General features: G+C 51.1%; 7 protein-coding genes across 7 annotated transcripts; 2 read left to right on the forward strand and 5 right to left on the reverse strand.

Moving 5' to 3' along the window:
* The first annotated feature begins 206 nt into the window (after positions 1-206).
* On the forward strand, positions 207-1,702 carry P174DRAFT_436795 (zinc-dependent alcohol dehydrogenase). The gene is made up of 4 exons (XM_024826126.1): positions 207-519; positions 566-933; positions 977-1,055; positions 1,107-1,702. The coding sequence occupies exons 1-4, from the start codon at positions 378-380 to the stop codon at positions 1,586-1,588; spliced, it is 1,071 nt and encodes a 356-aa protein (XP_024686981.1). The 5' UTR covers positions 207-377; the 3' UTR covers positions 1,589-1,702.
* P174DRAFT_15140 (putative C6 transcription factor) lies at positions 1,614-3,685 on the reverse strand. The gene is made up of 3 exons (XM_024821167.1): positions 2,500-3,685; positions 1,989-2,442; positions 1,614-1,924 (listed from the first exon to the last, which is right to left on the reverse strand). The coding sequence occupies exons 1-3, from the start codon at positions 3,312-3,314 to the stop codon at positions 1,640-1,642; spliced, it is 1,554 nt and encodes a 517-aa protein (XP_024686982.1). The 5' UTR covers positions 3,315-3,685; the 3' UTR covers positions 1,614-1,639.
* On the forward strand, positions 3,520-4,573 carry P174DRAFT_436798 (DUF967 domain protein). Its single transcript, XM_024826127.1, has 3 exons — positions 3,520-3,843; positions 3,909-3,944; positions 4,031-4,573. The coding sequence occupies exons 1-3, from the start codon at positions 3,811-3,813 to the stop codon at positions 4,439-4,441; spliced, it is 480 nt and encodes a 159-aa protein (XP_024686983.1). The 5' UTR covers positions 3,520-3,810; the 3' UTR covers positions 4,442-4,573.
* Positions 4,524-7,115, reverse strand: bipA (Hsp70 family ATPase KAR2). The gene is made up of 4 exons (XM_024826128.1): positions 6,737-7,115; positions 6,476-6,671; positions 5,313-6,418; positions 4,524-5,253 (listed from the first exon to the last, which is right to left on the reverse strand). Exons 1-4 carry the CDS (start codon positions 6,885-6,887, stop codon positions 4,688-4,690), a joined length of 2,019 nt encoding a protein of 672 aa, XP_024686984.1. The 5' UTR covers positions 6,888-7,115; the 3' UTR covers positions 4,524-4,687.
* A 728-nt stretch (positions 7,116-7,843) lies between these two features.
* On the reverse strand, positions 7,844-10,904 carry P174DRAFT_508668 (putative translation elongation factor EF-1 subunit). Its single transcript, XM_024831477.1, has 5 exons — positions 10,460-10,904; positions 10,320-10,385; positions 9,396-10,130; positions 9,164-9,346; positions 7,844-9,112 (listed from the first exon to the last, which is right to left on the reverse strand). Exons 1-5 carry the CDS (start codon positions 10,683-10,685, stop codon positions 7,905-7,907), a joined length of 2,418 nt encoding a protein of 805 aa, XP_024686985.1. The 5' UTR covers positions 10,686-10,904; the 3' UTR covers positions 7,844-7,904.
* Positions 10,905-11,051: 147 nt separating this feature from the next.
* Positions 11,052-15,255, reverse strand: pan2n2 (poly(A)-specific ribonuclease). The gene is made up of 4 exons (XM_024823096.1): positions 14,850-15,255; positions 13,492-14,789; positions 12,320-13,435; positions 11,052-12,266 (listed from the first exon to the last, which is right to left on the reverse strand). Exons 1-4 carry the CDS (start codon positions 14,976-14,978, stop codon positions 11,324-11,326), a joined length of 3,486 nt encoding a protein of 1,161 aa, XP_024686986.1. The 5' UTR covers positions 14,979-15,255; the 3' UTR covers positions 11,052-11,323.
* Positions 15,256-15,441: 186 nt separating this feature from the next.
* Positions 15,442-18,328, reverse strand: P174DRAFT_436803 (ESCRT-0 subunit protein HSE1). The gene is made up of 9 exons (XM_024826129.1): positions 17,881-18,328; positions 17,748-17,797; positions 17,650-17,684; positions 17,506-17,581; positions 17,344-17,442; positions 17,170-17,290; positions 16,500-17,111; positions 15,976-16,447; positions 15,442-15,940 (listed from the first exon to the last, which is right to left on the reverse strand). Exons 1-9 carry the CDS (start codon positions 17,918-17,920, stop codon positions 15,670-15,672), a joined length of 1,776 nt encoding a protein of 591 aa, XP_024686987.1. The 5' UTR covers positions 17,921-18,328; the 3' UTR covers positions 15,442-15,669.
* Positions 18,329-19,367: the final 1,039 nt, after the last annotated feature.

Consider the following 19,367-nt stretch of genomic DNA (forward strand, 5'->3'; position numbering starts at 1 on the left):
AACGTTGTACGGAGGACGGAGTGGATGGCGGACACCCTATTCTCAGCACATGACAGCTCACTGACGACTGTCATGTTTGCTATCACTCGGAGAATTGCAGCCTTCGGTCTCGAGGTTACACAAACCATCGACTGTGATGGAGGACAGGCTCTGACTTCCTTTGCACGTCGAGTGTCTTTGACGCAGGACAAAGAGCCAATTGGAGAAATATAGCCTACAATGCCAACAAAGTGATCCTGATTGCTATGATCCTATACATGATGTTGTGCTACATATTCGATATGACTAGACTATTTATTACGCTCATAACCCAGGCGAGAGTATCCAGATTGAAAGACTGAAGCTTGATCCAAGTCTCCTGTCTCTACATCTTAACGATGCAAATCCCACAGACTCAGACTGTAGCTCTTGTTTCCGAACTTGGAGGCAAGGTGGAATTTGACGATAACTATCCTGTCCCTGTCCCGGGTCAAAACGAGGTGCTGGCAAAGGTCCTCTATACCGGTGTTTGTCAGAGTGGTAAGTTCGTCCAGTACCAACTGGAGTCATTCTCCTAAGCATCCAGATCTCCACACCAAGAATGGAACTGCAGCCGGTGCCGACGGAAACCCCATTACGAACATCAAGCGTCCTCACGTTGGTGGACACGAAGGAGTCGGTCAGATTGTGGCGCTAGGTCCTGGTTGCGGACCTGACTTGAAGGTTGGAGACCTCGTAGGCATTCGTTTCGCCAGTCGTATCTGCAGACGATGCGAGTTCTGCCTCGCCGGGACCGAACAATATTGCATCAAGAGCAGCAATCATCTGCACCACGAGGATGGGAGCTTCCAGATGTACATTGCCCTCGACGCGGATTATCTGACAATCCTGCCGGACGACATCGACCCGAAGGTCATTGGGCCCGTCTTATGCGCTGGGGTGACGGCTTACAAGGTTTGCAAGCCCCCTTTCGTTCCGTGGTCTTCTAACATGTTAGGCCGTTCTCAACGCCAACATCAGAGCGGGAAACTGGCTCGTTGTAGTGGGTGCTGGAGGTGGCCTCGGGCACCTTGCGGGTAAGATCGTTCTCTTGTCGATCACACGACAGCCAGCTGATACTGCATCAGTTCAATACGCAAAAGCCCATGGCGCGCTGGTTATCGGAGTCGACGCTGGTGATAAACGAGACTTTGTTCTCGGACTCGGTGCTGTCGAGTTCATCGACTTCAAATCCACCGACCCTGTGCAGCGTGTTCACGAAATCACCGGACTGGGGGCACACGCCGTGGTTGTAACAGCTGGCAATGCAAGAGCTTTTGCCCATGCATGCGACATGCTGCGCGTCGGTGGCACACTGAGCTGCGTCGGCATTCCTCCAGGGCGTCCTGTGCTGGAGACCCCCATCTGCACCATTGTCATCAAAGGGCTCAGGGTCACTGGCAATCTGGTTGGCTCGCTCAAAGAATGTATGGAAGCGGTTGAGTTGGTCCGTCGGGGAATGGTCAAACCAGAAATCAGAGTACGGCCATTCAGGGATCTGCCCCAGGTGTACGAGGAAATGGAGAAAGGTGACATTTCAGGAAGAATCGTCCTCCAGATTGCAGAGTGATCTTTGTCTTTCGTTCTCGTCTTTGACTGCTGAATAAGAATGGTAGTTCGATCAATGAACGTGGTCAGCTTGCTCTGAGATACTCTCTTCTTCCACATCTAGCCTCGCAATAAGCCCAACACTCAAACGAGCAGGGGCCATCACCAAAGCCTCGGCTGTTTTCGCGCGAAGAACTGAGTTCAGCATCGGATCATGCTCCAGAAAGGGCAGAATCTTCTGATACAATGCGTGTAGAAAGTCCTGAGGCCCGACCTGAAGGGCACTCGAAAACGAGCTTGGAGGAGTATAGAGAACGGTATCTGCCAGAGAGTTGGTAACCTCAAAACATTTCAATAGCTACATCCAGCGTCATTCCCTCGTTTTTTCCACAATATCTTGCAGTAGTCTGCATGAGACTCACCTGGTCCCGCCCCAAAGGCAGCAAGTCTGTCTCAGACAGTCCTTGCAGGGACATCAACAGATCACGTCCGACAACTACAGGGAATCGAAAAGTCATCACCTCGGTGGTAGATGTCGAGGATAACAGATGCCGAGACAGTGCTTCTTGCCAGACAATAGTTCTCATCCATTCTCTGGTGATGTAACAATCCGCCAGCCGTGTGCATGCCTGATCGTCTGAGTTGAAGGCTAGTAGAGACAGTGCTGCTTCTGTTTCAGCTAGACTGGCTGCAGATAGAGCTTGAGCCAGACTGCCACTACGGCATCGTCGCGCCTGGATCTTGTCGAATGTGACAAAAAGATTGAAAAGCTCGAGCAACCCCCGCGCGTGAGGGCTCATTGCCAGTTGTGCTGCATCTGGGACCTGAACTGGATCAGTGTATGAAGGCCTCACACCGAGATGCATGGCATATCCTCTGTGCTGCATCAGTACCACCAAACCTTGTCATTATGCTTACAGACCTGTCACCTACCGCTCAGACACCCACAGCAACAGAAACACAATCTCCTCGTTTGCAACAACACCATCCGTAACGATCATATTCCGCTCGTTCATGTCCAACCCTAACAGTCTCGCGCTCGCGATGGCCTCCTGTATAAAAAGCATAGCCGACTTCCGCTGATTAATCTTCGCATGATACACATGCAGAAAGAACGAAACAAGTACACCCTTGACGTCAAGGTTCTCTCTGTAATCACTCCGCTCCCGAAGTCGCATACACTCCAATTTGAGCAGGCCACTGTCCACCATGTGGCCATCATCGCCAGCCATGGGAGCAAGCTGCAACTGTGCCATCGTCGCGGCACACAGCGCCAGCACTAAGCAAAGTATCTGCTCATTGCAGGTGCCGTTCTCCAACTGTTGCACAAGCGCATCTGCGTGGATCACCGGCCAAACACTGTACGAAAAAGTCTGGTACAGGCGCACGATATAGATCAGTATCGCCTTGGGAATGCATGTCTCATTTCTCCAGCCGGATGCAGACAGAGAGTCATCCCCCTCAGCATCAACATGACCGTCAGCATCATTTACCGGACGATTCTCGACCGACCGGGTTCTTGCAGCAGCTTCCTCCGTATGAGCATAGCCGATCGATCCATCACCGCCGGGCCTGCTCTTGTTGGTAAATCGTCGGGCTTTTGGTCCCCTCCGTCCCGGCGGTTTGAGGTATGTGCAGTCCGCCTCTTTGGACGTCTTCAGGCAAGTATCGCAAGGCGAGGAGCCGCTACACTTTACCTTGCGAGATATGCACTCATCACATGCTCTTCTGGTAAGTTGTCGGCGCATCCGATCAGTATTCCGTATCCTCTACTATCAAATTGATCGAAGATGTCATGGAAGTGGAGTTCGCGTGTATCACAGGATGATCAAGGACCTGCAGTGTGCAGATGAGGGGAAGCCGCGCTGTCCATGCATGCCGGCAGCCGGACAGACATTGGTGGGTTCTACCAGCATACTTTGAAGCAATTATCTTTACCATCCTCTGTATACTGAAATTTCAAACCGAAATCTCCATATACTCTTCGTCAGATAGTATCTTCAACTCGCAAGTGAAGATATCGACACACACTATCTCCCTTCCGCCGACGACGTCATTGAAGACCCCGCCGCGGGAGGACCTTCCCTAATTTCAGATCCCTTCCATATGCGACAATCGAAACCACGAAGATTCTCCATAGACTCACCGAACCATCAGCATATGTACCCTTCATTCTTCATTCTTCATTTTCCTTCCTTCTCACTTTCCCAGCCTTCCTCCTAAAACACACATAAACCCTCCAAAATGGACAAACCACTCGGCCCAACCAGCACAGACGTATGCTAGCCCAACCCACCATCAACCCCTCAACCATACAAGACCACACTAACAAGAAATGCCAGATCCGCGAGCTTGCGGCCCAAGAATCCTCCTCGGCAGTAATCTTCCCCTCCTTCACCTGCACAACAGCGTGGTCCCTCGGCCACGCCCTCCGCGACCGCATCCTCTCCCTCCCGCCGACCAGCGCAAACCAGCCCTGATCTCCATCTCTCTAACCGGCGGTTCCGAGCCACACGTTATCTTCCAGTGCGCGACGGAACCGGGCACCGTCGCCGACAATGAAATCTGGGTGAGGCGGAAGCGGAATACCGTGCTGCGGTGGGGCGTGTCCAGCTGGTTGATGCGGAATAAGATGCTGGCGAGCACGGGGCTCAGTGCGTCCGAGGTGGAGGAGGCGTTTGTGAAGAAGTTCGCGCTCCAGAGCTCGAGTGGGGGTGCGGCGGATGATTATGCCATCCACGGCGGTGCGTTCCCTGTTCGGGTCAGGGGCGTTGATGGTGTCGTGGGAGTCATTGTTGTCAGTGGGTTGAGGCAGGAACATGATCACCAGGTCGTTCTCGAGGTGGTCCGGGATTACATCCAGAACAGCGCTTGAGCTGCCTGGATATCATCACGCTGTCGAAGTACTCTACATAAGCAAGTACGGGATTTATTGGGCTCGATTGAGCAACCGCTTTGTATAGTACGTGAATAATCTAGGGGAAAAAAAAGTACATATCAATGAGGTATCATGTATGTGGCCTCTTGTCATACATCGAGGCGACTCTGGCTTATTCCCAAAGGAAAATCCATAATGAATCAATTAACATATCAAAACTCCGTAAATCCCTCTAAAGTAATTTTACAGTTCGTCATGTCCGCTGGGCTCCTCCTCCTCATCAGCCGGAGCAGAGCCATACAGCTTGCTGGTGATGGGGTAGGCCACATTGGACAGTTGCTCCTTCTGCTCCTCAAAGTCCTCGGTGGTGGCAGTGGCGGCGTTGTCCTCCAGCCAGTCGGTCACCTCCTTGACAGCATCCAAGATAGTCTGCTTGTCATCCTCATCGATCTGGCCACCAAGACCGTTCTCGTCGTTGACCTGGTTCTTCAGGCTGAAGGCATAGTTCTCCAGCGTGTTGCGAGCCTCAATCTTGGCCTTGATAGCCTTGTCCTCCTCGGCGAATTCCTCGGCCTCGGCGACCATGCGGTCGATCTCCTCCTGGGACAGACGACCCTTGTCGTTGGTAATGGTGATGGACTCGGCCTTGCCGGTACCCTTGTCGCTGGCGCTAACCTTCAGGATACCGTTGGCATCCAAGTCGAAAGAGACCTCAATCTGAGGCACGCCACGAGGAGCGGGAGGGATACCAGTCAGCTCGAACTTGCCGAGAAGGTTGTTGTCCTTGGTCAGAGAACGTTCTCCCTCATCTGAGACATCAGTCAGTATATCTCCATATCTTCAATCGAGCACAATGGCAAATACTTACAAACTTGGATCAGGACGGTGGGCTGGTTGTCAGCGGCAGTCGAGAAGATCTGAGACTTGCGGGTAGGAATGACGGTGTTGCGGGGGATGAGCTTGGTCATGACACCACCGGTGGTCTCAATACCCAGGGTAAGAGGGTTGACGTCCATGAGAACGACATCGCCGGTACCTTCCTCACCAGAGAGGACACCACCCTGAACGGCAGCACCGAAAGCGACAGCCTCATCGGGGTTGATACCCTTGGAGGCCTTCTTGCCACCAAAGAACTCCTCAAGAAGAGTCTGGACCTTGGGAATACGAGTGGAACCACCAACCAGAACAATGTCGTTGACATCGGACTTCTTGACCTTGGCGTCCTTGAGCACCTGCTCGACGGGCTTCAGGGTCTTCTTGAACAGATCCATGTTGAGTTCTTCAAACTTGGCGCGAGTGAGAGTCTCCGAGAAGTCCTCGCCGTTGTGGAAGGATTCGATTTCAATGCGAGTGGACATCTGGGAAGACAGAGTACGCTTGGCCTTCTCGACTTCGCGCTTGAGCTTACCCATGGCCTTGAGATCCTTGGAGACGTCGACGTTGTGCTTCTTGTTGTATTGCTTGACGAAGTAGTCCATGACACGGTGGTCAAAGTCCTCACCACCAAGGTGGGTGTCACCGGCAGTAGCCAAGACCTCGAAGACGCCGTTGTCGATGGACAGAAGGGAGACATCGAAAGTACCACCACCAAGATCATACACGATGACCATACGCTCATCACCAGTCTTGTCCAGACCGTAGGCGATAGCGGCGGCGGTGGGCTCGTTGACGACGCGGAGAACGTTCAGGCCGGCAATGGTACCAGCGTCCTTGGTAGCCTGTCTCTGGGCGTCGTTGAAGTAGGCGGGAACAGTAACAACGGCGTGGGTAACTTTCTTTCCGAGGTAGCCCTCAGCGATTTCCTTCATCTTTCCAAGGACCATGGCGGAAACCTCCTCGGGAGTGAAGATCTTGGGGGACTTGTTGACTTCGACCTTAACGACAGGCTTGCCATCCTTGTTGACAATCTTGAAGGGGAAGTTCTTGGCGTCCTTCTGGACATCCCTGTCATCGAACTTGCGTCCAATCAGACGCCTGGCAGAGGTTAGCACAAACTCTTCGGGGATCGAAAACCCGACGGGCAAAACTCACTTGATGTCAAAGATGGTCCGGGTAGGGTTCGCGGCGTATTGGTTCTTGGCGGCGTCACCAACCAGACGCTCTTCATCAGTGAAGGCGACATAGGAAGGAGTGATACGGTTTCCTTGGTCGTTGGCGATGATCTCAACCTTTCCGTTCTGCATCACACCGACACAAGAGTATGTTGTTCCGAGATCGATACCGATGACTGTTGGCAGCACGAATTAGCAACGAGAACTTCATGTCTTCACGAAAACAATATTCAAGACGTACCAGTGCCATAGTTGTCCTGTACTGAGTCTTCCTCAGCGTGTGCAGTTCCGAAAAAGGCCAGTGGCGCAATGAAGACAAGGAGGAGGTAGAAGACAGTGGTCCAAGCAGTGAACGGCTTGGCCGCGCCATTGCGACTCGATAGTCGCGACATGGTGAGTATGTGAGGTGTAAAAAGGGACTCCTTTACAATAGGGGCTGATAAAGAAGTGTACAGTCTGTCAAGATGTCTCAATCCAGGCGGCTGAGGATACGTGTCTGTCTCCCAAAACACGTTCCAAAATCCCCAAGTCCCAGTAAACACACTTCCTTACAATGTAAAAGGAAGAATGACAAGATAATCAAGGGTTAGGAGAAAAAGAGAAACAAGCGAGAGACGACCGGGGTTGTCGAATGAACGAGTTGAAGAAAGAAGAGGAAGAAGAATGTCCAGGAAGCCACGGCCAGCTTTGTTCTTCTTGTATGGGTTGGCGGCGGCAAAGAGATCGCAGCGGCCATGCTGGCCTTTTCGCAGGTGTTGCATTTAAGGTTACTTCTCGCCCTGCGATTGGCTGCTGCAGGTCTCCCGGGCTGAAGACTGAGTCAGCAGGGTCCTTCACCGCCCGAGTTCTGCCGGCCAAATCCCGAGGCGTTCATTCACGGCGATTCCCAAAAGGGTAAATCAGGGCTCAGTGCCACGGAAATGTGGAGCTATCGATCGAAATTGCTAGAAGAGGACACTTTTGCTTCACTCAATTGGCAGTTGTGGATACGTGGACAATATCCAATGGTTACGGCATTGGCAATACCTATTATTGAGTCAACCCCAGAACAGTACACCCGAATCTCAGGCTGAAGGATATAATCACACTCTACGGAGTACAGATACTGCGTATTTTATGCCAACTGGACAGCTTGTCAATATCTTAGCCTTACATGCTTATGTTCTTAGCACTACGGAGTAGCTCTGAACCTAGACTAGTCTCCAAAGGGCCAAATATCAGACTCGAGAAGTAACATTACTAGGAATTGCATCGTATGTCTTGATCACTATGGAATAAGCCCAATACTTGGTGGCAATTTGGAAAACATCAAAAGCAACCAAGCGATTTACAAGAGAATACGCAATCCCTAGTCATAATATTCTAGTGGTATCTATATACTTCGGACTGCGTCTATCATGTACTCGGCATTATTCAAGCAAGCCAGCGGCCACCGTGTCGCCTCCGGATCGTAGAACAATTCTCGTAGGTGCTTCCAGAGGCACCGCCTGGTCCATCTCAACCACAATGCGTGCCACAGCACCAGGCGGCACAATCTTAGGCTTCTTCTTGATTACCGAGCCAGATCCCTTATCGAGCGTCGCGATCAAGCGGCTGATCCGTCCTGGAACGTGGAGTCGTCCTCGGTGGATATCTACCATGCTAGGCATCAGATGATCGAACGCGAGTACTTTTGCTGTGAAAGAGGTGATATTCGCGATGGGCGCCGATGGACGGCAGATAACATCGCCAGACCGAAGGTGAATAGGATCGATATTTGCCAGGTTGAGAACCACGTTCTGACCAGCCACGGCCCAGTCGCTCGGCTCGCCGTCCACTTCCAGGCTTCGAATGGTAGCCGTCTCCCCGCTAGGCATTGTCAAAATTTGGTCGCCCACTTGCAAGCTGCCGGCATCGATCCGACCAGAGATCGAAAGAGGATTCTGCACGCTGCCACGGAAGACATCGCTGATCGTCATGCGCAATGGCTTGTCCAACGCATAGCTGTAAGGTTCGGTTGCCTCCAGCTCTTCAACCAAAGTACGGCCCGTGTACCATGAGGCATTCGGGTCATCGCTGCGTCGAGTGACATTGTCCCCTCTGAAGCCCGAGCAGGGGACGAAGGCGATATTCTTCGCCTGAAACCCGGCAGTCGTCAAAAATGACGAGATCTGTTGTTCAATCTCCTCGAATCGATCCCGGCTCCATCCCACCGCGTCCATCTTGTTCACCGCAACGATGATTCTTTGCACACCCATACTCCGTACCAACAAGGCGTGTTCCTTGGTTTGGCCCCTCAAGCCTGACTCGAAATTTCCGGTGCTAGAGTCGATAACGAGCACAGCGAAGTCTGCCTGGCTGGCCCCAGCAATCATGTTCGGAACAAAATCTCTGTGGCCTGGAGCATCCACAATCGTGAAGATAGTATTCTCCGTGTCGAACTTGTTCGTCGCAATGTCAATCGTGACACCGCGAGCTCTCTCCTCCGTGCCCTGATCAAGTACCCATGCAAGGGCAAAAGATCCTTTACCGATCTTCTCAGCTTCCCGCTGGTACTTCTCCAATGTCCGCTGGTCAACAGCTTTCAGGTCCGCCAGTAAGCGTCCCATAAGTGTGCTTTTTCCTGCATCAACATGACCTGACCTCCCCGTCAGCGGCGTCCACCAGGGTGTAGGTGATGACTACTGACCGATAACCGCAAAGTTCATTGCTCTCTTCCGCTGGGATTTATTGTACTCGGACAAGACATCCAAATTCTTGCTCTTGACAGCCACCTTCTCCTGGACACTAAGATTGTTCATGCCACCAGCCAGGTCACCTTGGTTCTTCTTGTCGCCTGCTGACTTTGACGCAAGTTGTTTCGACTTGAAGCCTGCCTATCTATTAGGGAACAATTTATATCTTTCTCCGAATAGCCAAACCTTTAGCTGAGCTTTGAGCATTGAGAACCACGTCATCCGGGCTGGGACCTGCAAAGTCAAAGGGTTCAGTAAGATCCTGTCCGTAGATCTGCATAAGATCAACTGTGCTTGAATACAAGTGGCTGGGCTCGGTGATTTGAGGCCGCGTATTGGCTCCAACGATAGCGCTAGCAAATGTAGACGGTGGTGCCCGAATATTGGCTTTGGGCTGCTCCTTTTCCTCTTCGCTGGCAGATGGCTTCCTCGTTGTAGGTTCAACTGGAATCATCTCTTGACTCTTTGCCTTGAAAGGCTCAGGTGATAGCTTCTCCTGAGCTAGAGAATTCTCGGGAGGCGTCCCTCTTCTCAGGGTACGGGGCAATTGCCCACTCTCCGACGGCTTCAGCGCCTTGCCATTGCCTGCAAGCCTTTCCCGTAAGGACAGAGAAGCTAGTTTGGGCTCGACCGGTGATTTGTCGGGAGTACCAGGCTCGCTAGGGGTTGTCGGTGCATCTGATGCGGCTTTGTCGGCCTCTTTCTTCTTCCGCGCAGCAGCCAAGGCAGCCAACTTTGACACTTTCCCACTACTCTCGGGAGCCCCTCCAAGCAAGCCCAGTCGAGGATAAAGAGGTTCGATGAGGATCTCCGCTTTGCGATGTGCAGGGACATTAAGCCATGGCGAATCACGAAAGAAGTCCTTGGCTGAGAAATGAGGGGTTGGTGATGGCGCAGTAGGAGGTAAAGGGTATGCCGGCACTGAGAGACCTGTTAGAACATTGAACACTCAAAATTCAAGTCGGCGTCAGTTCGACTATTCAGAACGTCCAAGGAAGGAATGATATACTCACTATGGTCTCAACATCGAGTCGCAAATTTTGCGGATAATCCGAGCCCAACCACAAGTAAAGACAGAAAGAGACAAACACTGTATAGCAAAGAGCTTACCTTTCCCCCTGGCCGCTACCGGAGGAGCAGCGCTCTGCTTCTTCTTAGTCTCTTTCGTTTTCTTCCCTGCAGCACAGTAAATCCGAGTCAGCCTCCTCTCACCACGTTCAGCATTCTCAAACAGCATCCATCCAACCCACCTCGCAAGTAATTAACCGCCTTTGCCACATCATTATAGTAATGCCACAGCGCCTCTTGAACTTCATCCCGGGTCGCCGTCACAGACGGTTCGCCGGAAAGTAACTGCGCAAGCACTTCCGCCGTACATTGCTCCAGGATCTCTTGCTCTTCCGGGTCGGCAGAGTCATATCCGTCATCGTAGTCGTCGTCATCGTAACTGACATTCTTCACACGTAGTCGCGACATGGTAGAATTGTACTTTGTATCAATGTGTGAAAGGGCGGGGCAGCAGGATCGTGATGAGGGTATCTCGGTGTGGGCGGGGTCGGAATCCAGAAGCAGATACTTGACAGAAAAGAGTAAGGGGCTCGGCTATAGTACTCTGAGACTTTCCCAATCTTATAGTATGACATACGTTCTTTGAAAGGGAGGTAGCGAAAAAGTGATGAACAGGGGAGAACCAGAGTTCCGCCGGATTGTTGTGAAGGTGAGAGGTTCATGGCCCACCACGTCATTTCTCCACAGTTGCTGCTCTCGGTTTGCAGTATTTCCGTCAACTCCAGATGGGCTATCGATGAGTATGTGTATACAGATACAGATAAAGTCAAATTTGTTTGTTCAATTTTTAATGCAAGTCTAACGGATGAAGTCCCTCATTGCATAGCCGGGAGTTTCTATTACTCCATCGGATATACAGTGTGGTAACGATGTTTCTATGAATATTCTCAAGCAATCCAAAACCGCTCTACATGATCGGGATAGGTGCAACACATCATGTCCATATAACCCGTCTATCGTGTGCCATGTGTATGCCTTGATCATGAAGAGCCCTCGGTGAAAGATCGCATTCCTTCTGCTGCGATACATCCGCAAATATGCACAACTTACTTCAGAGGGCTTCCCCCGAAGAAATCCCCTGCCCCTGGTCCACCAAAAGTGGCATTACTCGGCGTAAGAGCAATCGAACGTCGGAATGCCTGTCGGGGAGTCGCTGGGGCGCTGGTCGTGGCTGTGGCTGTGGCAGCAACCCCTACATCAGGTGTGCTAGGTGTGTTGCGACCGCTGCTATTCTGTATGGTCACTGCCGTGCCTGGTCTAGAAAGGACCGTCGCGACGCCATTCCGAGGTGGCGGTCTAAAACCGAGTTTGGATCCTTCGCGGAAAATTTCTTCCAAGATTTGATTCACAATACCTGCATCCTCGTATTCCTGGAACTTCTTCCACAAACGAAGAGCCATGCGTGCGTCTTCAATTGAGTCGTGGCCCTGGTTATTGTCGGCCGGTTCTTCTTGGATGTATTCTTTGAACACGGCCCAAGCCAAATATCGGAGGCTAAGCCGCCGGTTCTTGCCAGGATGGAAGTAAAGGTATTGTGTGTCGACCGTCTGGCTCTTAGGGACTTGTATGTTGATCTTGCGAAAGTCGGAAGCAAGACCATGACCGACAAAGACGCAACCCAGGTTGAGAAGCAGCCATAATTTCTTGTAAGCTACTTTGAGAGGGACCAAGTTGTGTTGACTGGTCCTTGGGTCTAAGTCGCCAGGCTTAATACCGGAATACTGAGTGACATAGTCGACAATCGGCTCTTTGATAGTAATATAGTCATCGATGAAAGGTACTCCCTCATGGACTCCCGATCCCCGAAGGACGGATACTCGAGCAAGCCCACTTTTACTGGGTCGCACAATTTCCTGTGACCCGTCGGCTTTCACATCGATCTCCGCTTTCTCGAGGTCAACAAATTCTGTATCAAGAGCTACGGGAGTGCCAGGGGTTGGCTTCTCCTCTTCTGTAAGTGTTTGGCGGGTTTCCACGGCACGGCCACCACTGGGGTCTCTCGTTAGCACAAAAGATGTTAGCTTGGATGCAATCTCACTCACTTCAATGACCAATCGCGGAAAAGCAGAGTGGTATCCAGGACATTCTTCCAGGAGTCATCGACAGCATGGCGAGCATCCTTCGCCTGATACGCAAGGATACAGGGCGACTTCCATGGCTGATTGAACCGAAGAGCCTCGTCCTTGTCGACTTCTGTCACAAGGAAGTCATTAAACAAGTGCCACCTGTTCTTCGCCTCCGCTTCGCGAGAGGAGATAGAGACATTGATGAATGACACCAAGTGCGGTTTTTGATGCTCTGGAATGTCGATTTCAGAGACAAGGCCTACTAACTCATATACCACAAGATTAGGCAGCTTGTTCTGCAACTGAGTCTTGAGCTCGTCTCCTTCGAAACACATAACTTGGCCGTTGTCAACGGCAATGCCCACCTCCTCGGGCAACCAGCCAGGGATCGACCATAATCTCCTGCAGATGGGGTTACTGAGAGCCGCATTGAGTATCAAGACCAGAGGCATGCGATGGATAGATTTCCTTATGGTAACTTGCTGATAGCGCCGGCAATAGTTACACCATCCCCTGTTCTGCGTCTCTCGCTCAATACTTGCTCGCAGGATATTCGAGAACCGGAAGGCTGGATTTCTGCGAGCTTGTTTGATATCAATGGCCGGGTAAATCAGCTCATTGGCTAAGGAGTTTCCAGGTCTGACGATCTCATTCTGGCAAAACATGCATCGAATTGATTCAGACGCAATGGTCGAAAGCCTCTGGTCTAAATCATCGGAGCTCGGGACAATCATGCGGAAGTCGTGCGCGATCTGGTTAAGGAAAAATCTATTCACAGACTGAATGGCGGAAGAAAGTGACTTTGTGGTTAAGTTCTCCTCAAACAGGCCGAGATTCGAAGCTTCTCGATAGCTGCTGAAAGTTTTCAAAAGATTGGTGGCTTGACAATTCTGCCCATTGGCCTTCTCAAGCATATCGAACAGATAACCCATCTCGCACAGGAGACAAGTCTCGTATATACAGGTGCTCGCTGCGTGGTGAAGTGCGAGGTTTCGCACAAGAGGAATGAATTTGAGAAGTTGGAGGAGCGCGTTCGTGAAGGAGTTGGCGATGTGTGTTTCCAATCCGGAAAAAGTGGTCTGGTTATAGAATCTGCCGCAATGTTGGATGAGTCTTCTCAAAATCAAAAGGCGTCCAAATGTTCTTACCTAAAATCAAAGTCGTCCACACCAAACCGACTGTATTTGATTTCGACACTACTGTACTTGAGTAGGGGATCGTCTTCGGCGTCTCCTTTGAGCTTCGCGCCTGCGAGGGCCTCCGCCGTGTCGCTCACGGAGGCTTCCGATCTGAATTTGCTCTGCTCCCTTGCCTTCTCACTTAAGAATTTGGGAGCGATAAGAGCTGGTTCGGCGGTCGTCAGCGCACGGGTATTCTCGACTTGATAACGCCGCGTCTTCTTCGGGTTCGGCGCGTAATGCCCCATTTCCGCAGGGCGAAGATAGGGGATGATACTCTGGTCGATGGGGGCGGGAGGACTGCCGACTTCGAACAAAAGGTGACTAGGCCACGCAGACAATAACCGTTCCCGATAATATGGCATCCCAATCATATTCAAGGGCGTGTCTGGAGACCAGTCAAGGGGAGGCGGTCGAGGAACGACATCTGCGAACTCGACCTCCTTGCTCATCTCATTAAAATGAATCTTAGACGGTGAGCCCCATAAATGGATGGAGCACTCCGCATCGTTAATAGCCAGAGCTTCTCCAGATGGCGAAATGTCAATTCCCAGCATGAAAGATACATTGGCTTGGCGAAGGTTGATCGCATTAGGATTCATCAGATCGACGACTTGCAGCTGGCCAGTCTGAGAAGCAACAAAGCTCGTCGTGGATAGCTTCGGGTGCATGCGCACGTACGCAGCTCCAGCATGAAAAGGGATGGGAGGTAACGGCGAAAGGGTCTTCAAGTCGTATACGTTGGCCAAAGGGTCCACGATCGGGGATCCCAGGTGTCTGACGGAGAAACCGCAGGTGACCAACAGATCGTTGCGAGCATCCATATCATTGATTGCTGTCCCATGTGACTTCCAAGACTTCACCACCCGAAAATCCGTCAGGCTCAACGCGTTGACCGATCCCGTATCCGTCGCCGCACAGAGATACCGACTCTTCTTCATCATAGTATAATTGTGATCTGTATGCAGCTTGTCGACAATGATTCCCTTGTCAATGTCAATCGTAAACATCGCCCTCTGACATCCCGCAACAATGATCTTGTTGAGCTGCGCCGTGAAGCTCATACAGTAGAGATCCGTCATCTCCTCGTGACTGATATGCCATTGCGTGAGTCCACGTCGCGTAATCATGTGCACACTCTTTGGTGATAACGATATGACGCCCCTCTCGTGGAATAGAATTTGTCGAACGGGGCCATCTGATACCGGATGAGCGCGAACAGAAGTGTAGCGTTGCAGTTCGGGGCCGTAAAATGAGGTGATTCGGCCCTAGTAGCCACGGCCATACATCAGCATCGGAAGTAAGTCCCCAGAAGCAGCAAAACTCACAAACTCATTGCCGGCCCAAAGTAGTTCTGACACATCGTCGAATGCTATTGTCGTCGCGACGGTTGGTAGGCCATGCGGGCTTGGGGGAGGCACCGGAATGCGCGACAATTCGTCCCAATCGGCCTCCATGGCCTAAGCATCCCAGATGGGATAGACTCGATAACAAATTTATGTGTGCCGACCAAGAAAGAACGCTCGTAGTTTAGAGAACGATATGATTTTGCCCATCCGGAAGCAGGGCGAACAAAGACATCGTTCGGTGGAGGCGCGATTGCGGGGAAGCTGATTTTAGACGTCTTCTTGTTCAAGGTTATGCACGATGATGGGTCGAAAGACGGGATCGAACTTTACTGATACCATTGTCTAGTCATCCTAATCTTAGAGTGAATGGAAGGATCACAGAATTGTATCAGATAAGATACCAAGCAACTGTTATGCTGGAGGGTAACAATTACCTGAGGACGTGTGATCATGGCATCACGTGAAATGCATCTGTTTTAAGACCCATTGACCCTGATTAGGCCTAGCTTCCTGAATACGGCTTCCTACCTGAACAAATTGAGATGCTGTCTCTGCACGCTGCTATATTTCAATGGCTATTTATATCATTTTACTGAACGCATGCACTCCTTGTGCATGCTTTCAATCGTAGTTAAGATATGAGCGTGAATCTACGATTCAAAAATTGCCAACATGAAGTGTTTTGCACGAAACCGAGCCCCACAGAAGCTTATTATACCTCATGAATGTGAAAACAAAAAAGCTATGAGGCTCATAGAAAGATACACAACGAAGAGGTCACCGCCGGTCGGACCTACCATTATCGGTAATAGGAGTTAGGATTCGAGTTGGCTGCGCCAGCTTGCGATGGATTGTAGGCCTGATACTCCCCTCCACTGGGTGTTCCAGCTGTCAATGAAGGATACGGGGTTGGCTTCGATGCCGTGCTGGGGACTGGTGGTGGCTGGTGCGATGGAGGCGGTTGATGAGCGCCGGGTGCCGTAGGGTAAGGAGGTTGTTGTAGTGTCTGCGGCGGAGGTTGTGAGGCGAAGCCAGCAGTAGGAGGCTTGGATGCGTCCTCGGGGGATAGCCTGAAGGCGGATACTCTTGTTGCTGATGCTGGAACTGCTGGTGGACACCAGCTGGAACTTGTGCGCCAGAGGGAGGATAGGGTAACCGCTGACTTGAGGACGGATGTTCGACGGGTGAATCATATACAGAAGTACCTAATTCTTGCGGGTTGTCATATGTAGATTCTGGACGGTGGTGGACAGGCTGGTATGAGTCTGGCGGTGGCTGCTGGTGCTGTGGGAAGGATGGACCAGCAGGTGGAGTACGGCCGCGTGGATCAGGCGAGTGTGACGTTGGAGGATACATGTGCGTCTGGTCCTGCGGCCGTGGGCTGAAGTATCGTTGAGGATCCGACTGTGGAGGTCCCTGGGGATAAACAAGAGGCGCGGCAGGTCCAGGGTATCCGTACGGAGTCTGGCCGGGTCGACCATACTGGGGTTGTGCAGGGTGCGACATGGATGCTTCCAGGAGAGATTCATAGTCTCGCCGGGCTTTGATGAATTTCTCATTGAGCTGCGTAAACTCATCTATTTAAGTATTAGCCAAAGAAACCTAAACGCGGGGCCTTTAACGACATACCCTTCTTTTGAGAATATTTCCCGATGAGCTCAATCAACTTGGGCCGAATTGACAATGTCGAGTGGTACAAAGCCGTGATTTCCTCGTTGTCTTGCACATTCAACTCCGAGCTACGAGTGCTCAAAAGCGTAAGAAGCTTCTCAACATTCTTGATTTGCCCAAACACTTCCGCCTCCATTTGGGCTTCTCTCTGCAGCTCTTCTACCGTTGGATCTGGCAGTTTCTCCACGTAGTTCAGAGGGAAAATTCCCGTTTGGCCCCTTAATGAGCCCTTCCACCAGTCCTTGTACACGGACTCGAGCACTGCAATAATGTCCCCTTTCCGGAATTGTAATTCACCCGGTTCGGAAGGCTGGAAATCGAACAATGCTCTGACCCGGGAGACGGTGGCTGCGGAAGTACCTGGGGGCACCGCTTGCGATGGCGCTGCCTGGGTCTGGCTGGCTGGTGCGGAGGCAGACGTGCTTGATTCCGCTTTAGGCTCAGGGGCCGCGCTGGGCTTCTCCCTAATGGAAAGAGCCAGCGCCATCTGCAATTCTTCTTCTTCCTTCTGGCGATCCGCCTCGGTGATCTCCCGTTTCCCGGGTTTAGACGGAGGCTGTAAGTTGGGATCTGAGAACAAGAGATCAGTCCTTGCACCATGGCCAGCTTTGGAGTTCCGTGAGCTTACTCTGCGTCTTCAACTTCATGTAGGCCTGCTCCATGATTCCGAAATCAGGGTTGTTGGCGAACATCTGTGCCCACTCCTGCATGCGCTCCAAAATCTTTGGCTTGACTTGCTGATGGGTGTTCTGCAGCGTGTCCTGTCAGTACGATCTTCAAGAAATCAGCGCGCGCAGCTCACCCTGTCATTCGCGAGACGAAGAAGAGCATCAGTGAAACTTCTCGACGCGAGTTCGCGGTGTATCTTCGGGCCACAGTTTTGAGCCAATGCATTGGCCAGCTAGAAAGAAGCCGGGAGTCAGACACCAAAGGTAATTATTCCACGTTCGCAAGGAGCGCAAACCTCTAGGGTATAAAGTTGCACATTGGCATTTCTGTGTGCCAATCTCTTGATCATCGCGGCAACGGCATCCTTCGCCCTTTTGAGAAGATCCATCAGCATCAACTACATTTGCGGACTCGAACCAACGCCCAGTAGCAAACCTACCCCGATTCCTCAGCAGCAACCTTGTCGCAGACATCCTAGTCACCCGATATTAGCTTCTCCTTTTCCACGCAACCACGAAATCGAAGAGGGCCGCATACGAGGATATACTCCCAGTTCTCGGAGGTCAGGTTCTCGTCCGTCGCCTTAGCTGTTGAGACAAAAAGCCGTTAGCGATCTTCCGACAACATGCAGTATACCTGAACACAACCAGTTACAGGATAAAAGACTTACCGACTGCATCATCAAATGCGTTCTGTTGTGCGCGAAACATTATTCCTTTCTTGTCTCACTCCTCCCGCCCAGGCAGAACAATTGTGTCGGAGATGAGCTGCTCTTTTCGACTCAATGAAATGCCGACGTAGAGATATTCGACAAGACCTGTATATAAGATGCCTTCAAGAGGAACTGAGGCGAAAGTTCCTACTGTCAATGTTTGAGCGGCAGTGGTTCAGTCCGTCGGCGTCAGCTATGGTAGGTAGCTAGATAGTAGATAGCTCCTTCAGGTCCGCCTGACAGTGCGGGGGTAACGGTTCAGTCGCGGTATCTGTGTAAATCGGTTCGGCGTGAGAGGGGACGCAGATATTTCAGGATATCCCAGTATGATTGGTTATATAGGCTCTCTCTGAAAGAGGGACAAGAATTCCAATTCAAAAACAGTTGAGAGGATTGGAGTGCAAAGTGTAATGGCTGCAACCTGATGCAAAACAGGTGACGATGGTCCGCAGCCGCAGGGCAGTGCCTGCTCCACCTGAGTCAGCAGGGCAGGGGGACAGGCCGCCAAATATGACGATGTCCGACTCCGTAGCACAACATTCTTCAGTTTGATAGCTTCACTTGCTAAAAAGATCTTCCAGATACAGCAAACCATAATTCCATGTGCCTTGGACTGCTCCTGATGTCACCTACGTCTCTTATCAAACTTTTTGAGAAATATTTCTCGAGTTAATCAGTATATAGGAAATCATATTGCATGACTCTGCATTGCCATGAGCACTATAGAAACTAGAGACGCTCAAGATCTCGCTCTTATCGCTGCATTAACTAGTAAATGTATCTCCTTCTGTAATGAACATCAGCAAAGAAAGGTTTGTACACTTTTCGGATAGCTATAGCATGTGGTTGAGTCGAAATGGCCCGTCGTGAAGAAGAGAAGGGACTATAAGCAGAGCATCAGATAATCCAGTGGAAAGAGAGGGTGGACGGGGACCGAGTACAGCAGGAAAAGTCTACAGAGATAGTACAGGCTCAAGAAAGCAAGCTCAAAATACAGTCAAGCTCCCACACAAATCAGTCGAGACATGAGCATCGGCACGGAGCTGTAACAGCAGAAAAATAGAAGCTAAGGCACATGACATTATTCGATTCAATCAAGTACACCTCTTTCCGGCGCACATGCCATGCTACAGCGCCCAAAGAACGGTGGAGAGGTAGAAAGTAGGACGGGATGGAAGGTCATTGCTTCAAAGCACCCGAACATCAAATGATATAAAGGTAATAGCAGGGCTGAAGATAGGAAGGAGGGTAAGGGAAAAGAAGACGGAGGAACAATTGCGGTCAGGTCATTGCCATCTATGACATCCAAGCTCGGAAAAGAACACAGCGAAGAAAAGAGACAGCATAAATATTCTGCCATTATGCAGTACCAGCATATCATAATGCAGCAAGATAAGGAATATCAGGAGCAAGGGGTATCTAGGGAGAGAAGACAAAGACATGAC

This window comes from Aspergillus novofumigatus (assembly GCF_002847465.1).
Source record: "Aspergillus novofumigatus IBT 16806 chromosome Unknown P174scaffold_1, whole genome shotgun sequence".
Taxonomy (NCBI): domain Eukaryota; kingdom Fungi; phylum Ascomycota; class Eurotiomycetes; order Eurotiales; family Aspergillaceae; genus Aspergillus; species Aspergillus novofumigatus.

Excerpts from the sequence above, each read along its gene's own strand:
- pan2n2 (XM_024823096.1), bottom strand. The coding sequence starts at position 14,978 with ATGGAGGCCGATTGGGACGAATTGTCGCGCATTCCGGTGCCTCCCCCA. Across the intron at positions 14,790-14,849 it reads TTTGGGCCGGCAATGAGTTT|GGCCGAATCACCTCATTTTA; the intron begins GTGAGTTTTGCT and ends CGTGGCTACTAG. Across the intron at positions 13,436-13,491 it reads GTGGACGACTTTGATTTTAG|ATTCTATAACCAGACCACTT; the intron begins GTAAGAACATTT and ends ACATTGCGGCAG.
- P174DRAFT_436803 (XM_024826129.1), bottom strand. The coding sequence starts at position 17,920 with ATGTTTCGCGCACAACAGAACGCATTTGATGATGCAGTCG. Across the intron at positions 17,798-17,880 it reads CGCATTTGATGATGCAGTCG|CTAAGGCGACGGACGAGAAC; the intron begins GTAAGTCTTTTA and ends TTGTCTCAACAG. Across the intron at positions 17,443-17,505 it reads TGCAACTTTATACCCTAGAG|CTGGCCAATGCATTGGCTCA; the intron begins GTTTGCGCTCCT and ends GCTTCTTTCTAG.
- P174DRAFT_436798 (XM_024826127.1), top strand. The coding sequence starts at position 3,811 with ATGGACAAACCACTCGGCCCAACCAGCACAGAC. Across the intron at positions 3,844-3,908 it reads TCGGCCCAACCAGCACAGAC|ATCCGCGAGCTTGCGGCCCA; the intron begins GTATGCTAGCCC and ends AAGAAATGCCAG. Across the intron at positions 3,945-4,030 it reads CCCAAGAATCCTCCTCGGCA|CGCAAACCAGCCCTGATCTC; the intron begins GTAATCTTCCCC and ends CCCGCCGACCAG.
- P174DRAFT_436795 (XM_024826126.1), top strand. The coding sequence starts at position 378 with ATGCAAATCCCACAGACTCAGACTGTAGCTCTTGTTTCCGAACTTGGA. Across the intron at positions 934-976 it reads CTGGGGTGACGGCTTACAAG|GCCGTTCTCAACGCCAACAT; the intron begins GTTTGCAAGCCC and ends CTAACATGTTAG. Across the intron at positions 1,056-1,106 it reads TGGCCTCGGGCACCTTGCGG|TTCAATACGCAAAAGCCCAT; the intron begins GTAAGATCGTTC and ends ATACTGCATCAG.
- P174DRAFT_508668 (XM_024831477.1), bottom strand. The coding sequence starts at position 10,685 with ATGTCGCGACTACGTGTGAAGAATGTCAGTTACGATGACGACGACTAC. Across the intron at positions 10,131-10,319 it reads GGTAGCGGCCAGGGGGAAAG|TGCCGGCATACCCTTTACCT; the intron begins GTAAGCTCTTTG and ends CAGGTCTCTCAG. Across the intron at positions 9,113-9,163 it reads AATGAACTTTGCGGTTATCG|GTCATGTTGATGCAGGAAAA; the intron begins GTCAGTAGTCAT and ends CGGGGAGGTCAG.
- bipA (XM_024826128.1), bottom strand. The coding sequence starts at position 6,887 with ATGTCGCGACTATCGAGTCGCAATGGCGCGGCCAAGCCGTTCACTGCT. Across the intron at positions 6,672-6,736 it reads ACAGGACAACTATGGCACTG|TCATCGGTATCGATCTCGGA; the intron begins GTACGTCTTGAA and ends TGCTGCCAACAG. Across the intron at positions 5,254-5,312 it reads CACCGTCCTGATCCAAGTTT|ATGAGGGAGAACGTTCTCTG; the intron begins GTAAGTATTTGC and ends CTGATGTCTCAG.
- P174DRAFT_15140 (XM_024821167.1), bottom strand. The coding sequence starts at position 3,314 with ATGCGCCGACAACTTACCAGAAGAGCATGTGATGAGTGCATATCTCGC. Across the intron at positions 2,443-2,499 it reads TTGCTGTGGGTGTCTGAGCG|AGGATATGCCATGCATCTCG; the intron begins GTAGGTGACAGG and ends GATGCAGCACAG. Across the intron at positions 1,925-1,988 it reads TGCCTTTGGGGCGGGACCAG|CTATTGAAATGTTTTGAGGT; the intron begins GTGAGTCTCATG and ends CGCTGGATGTAG.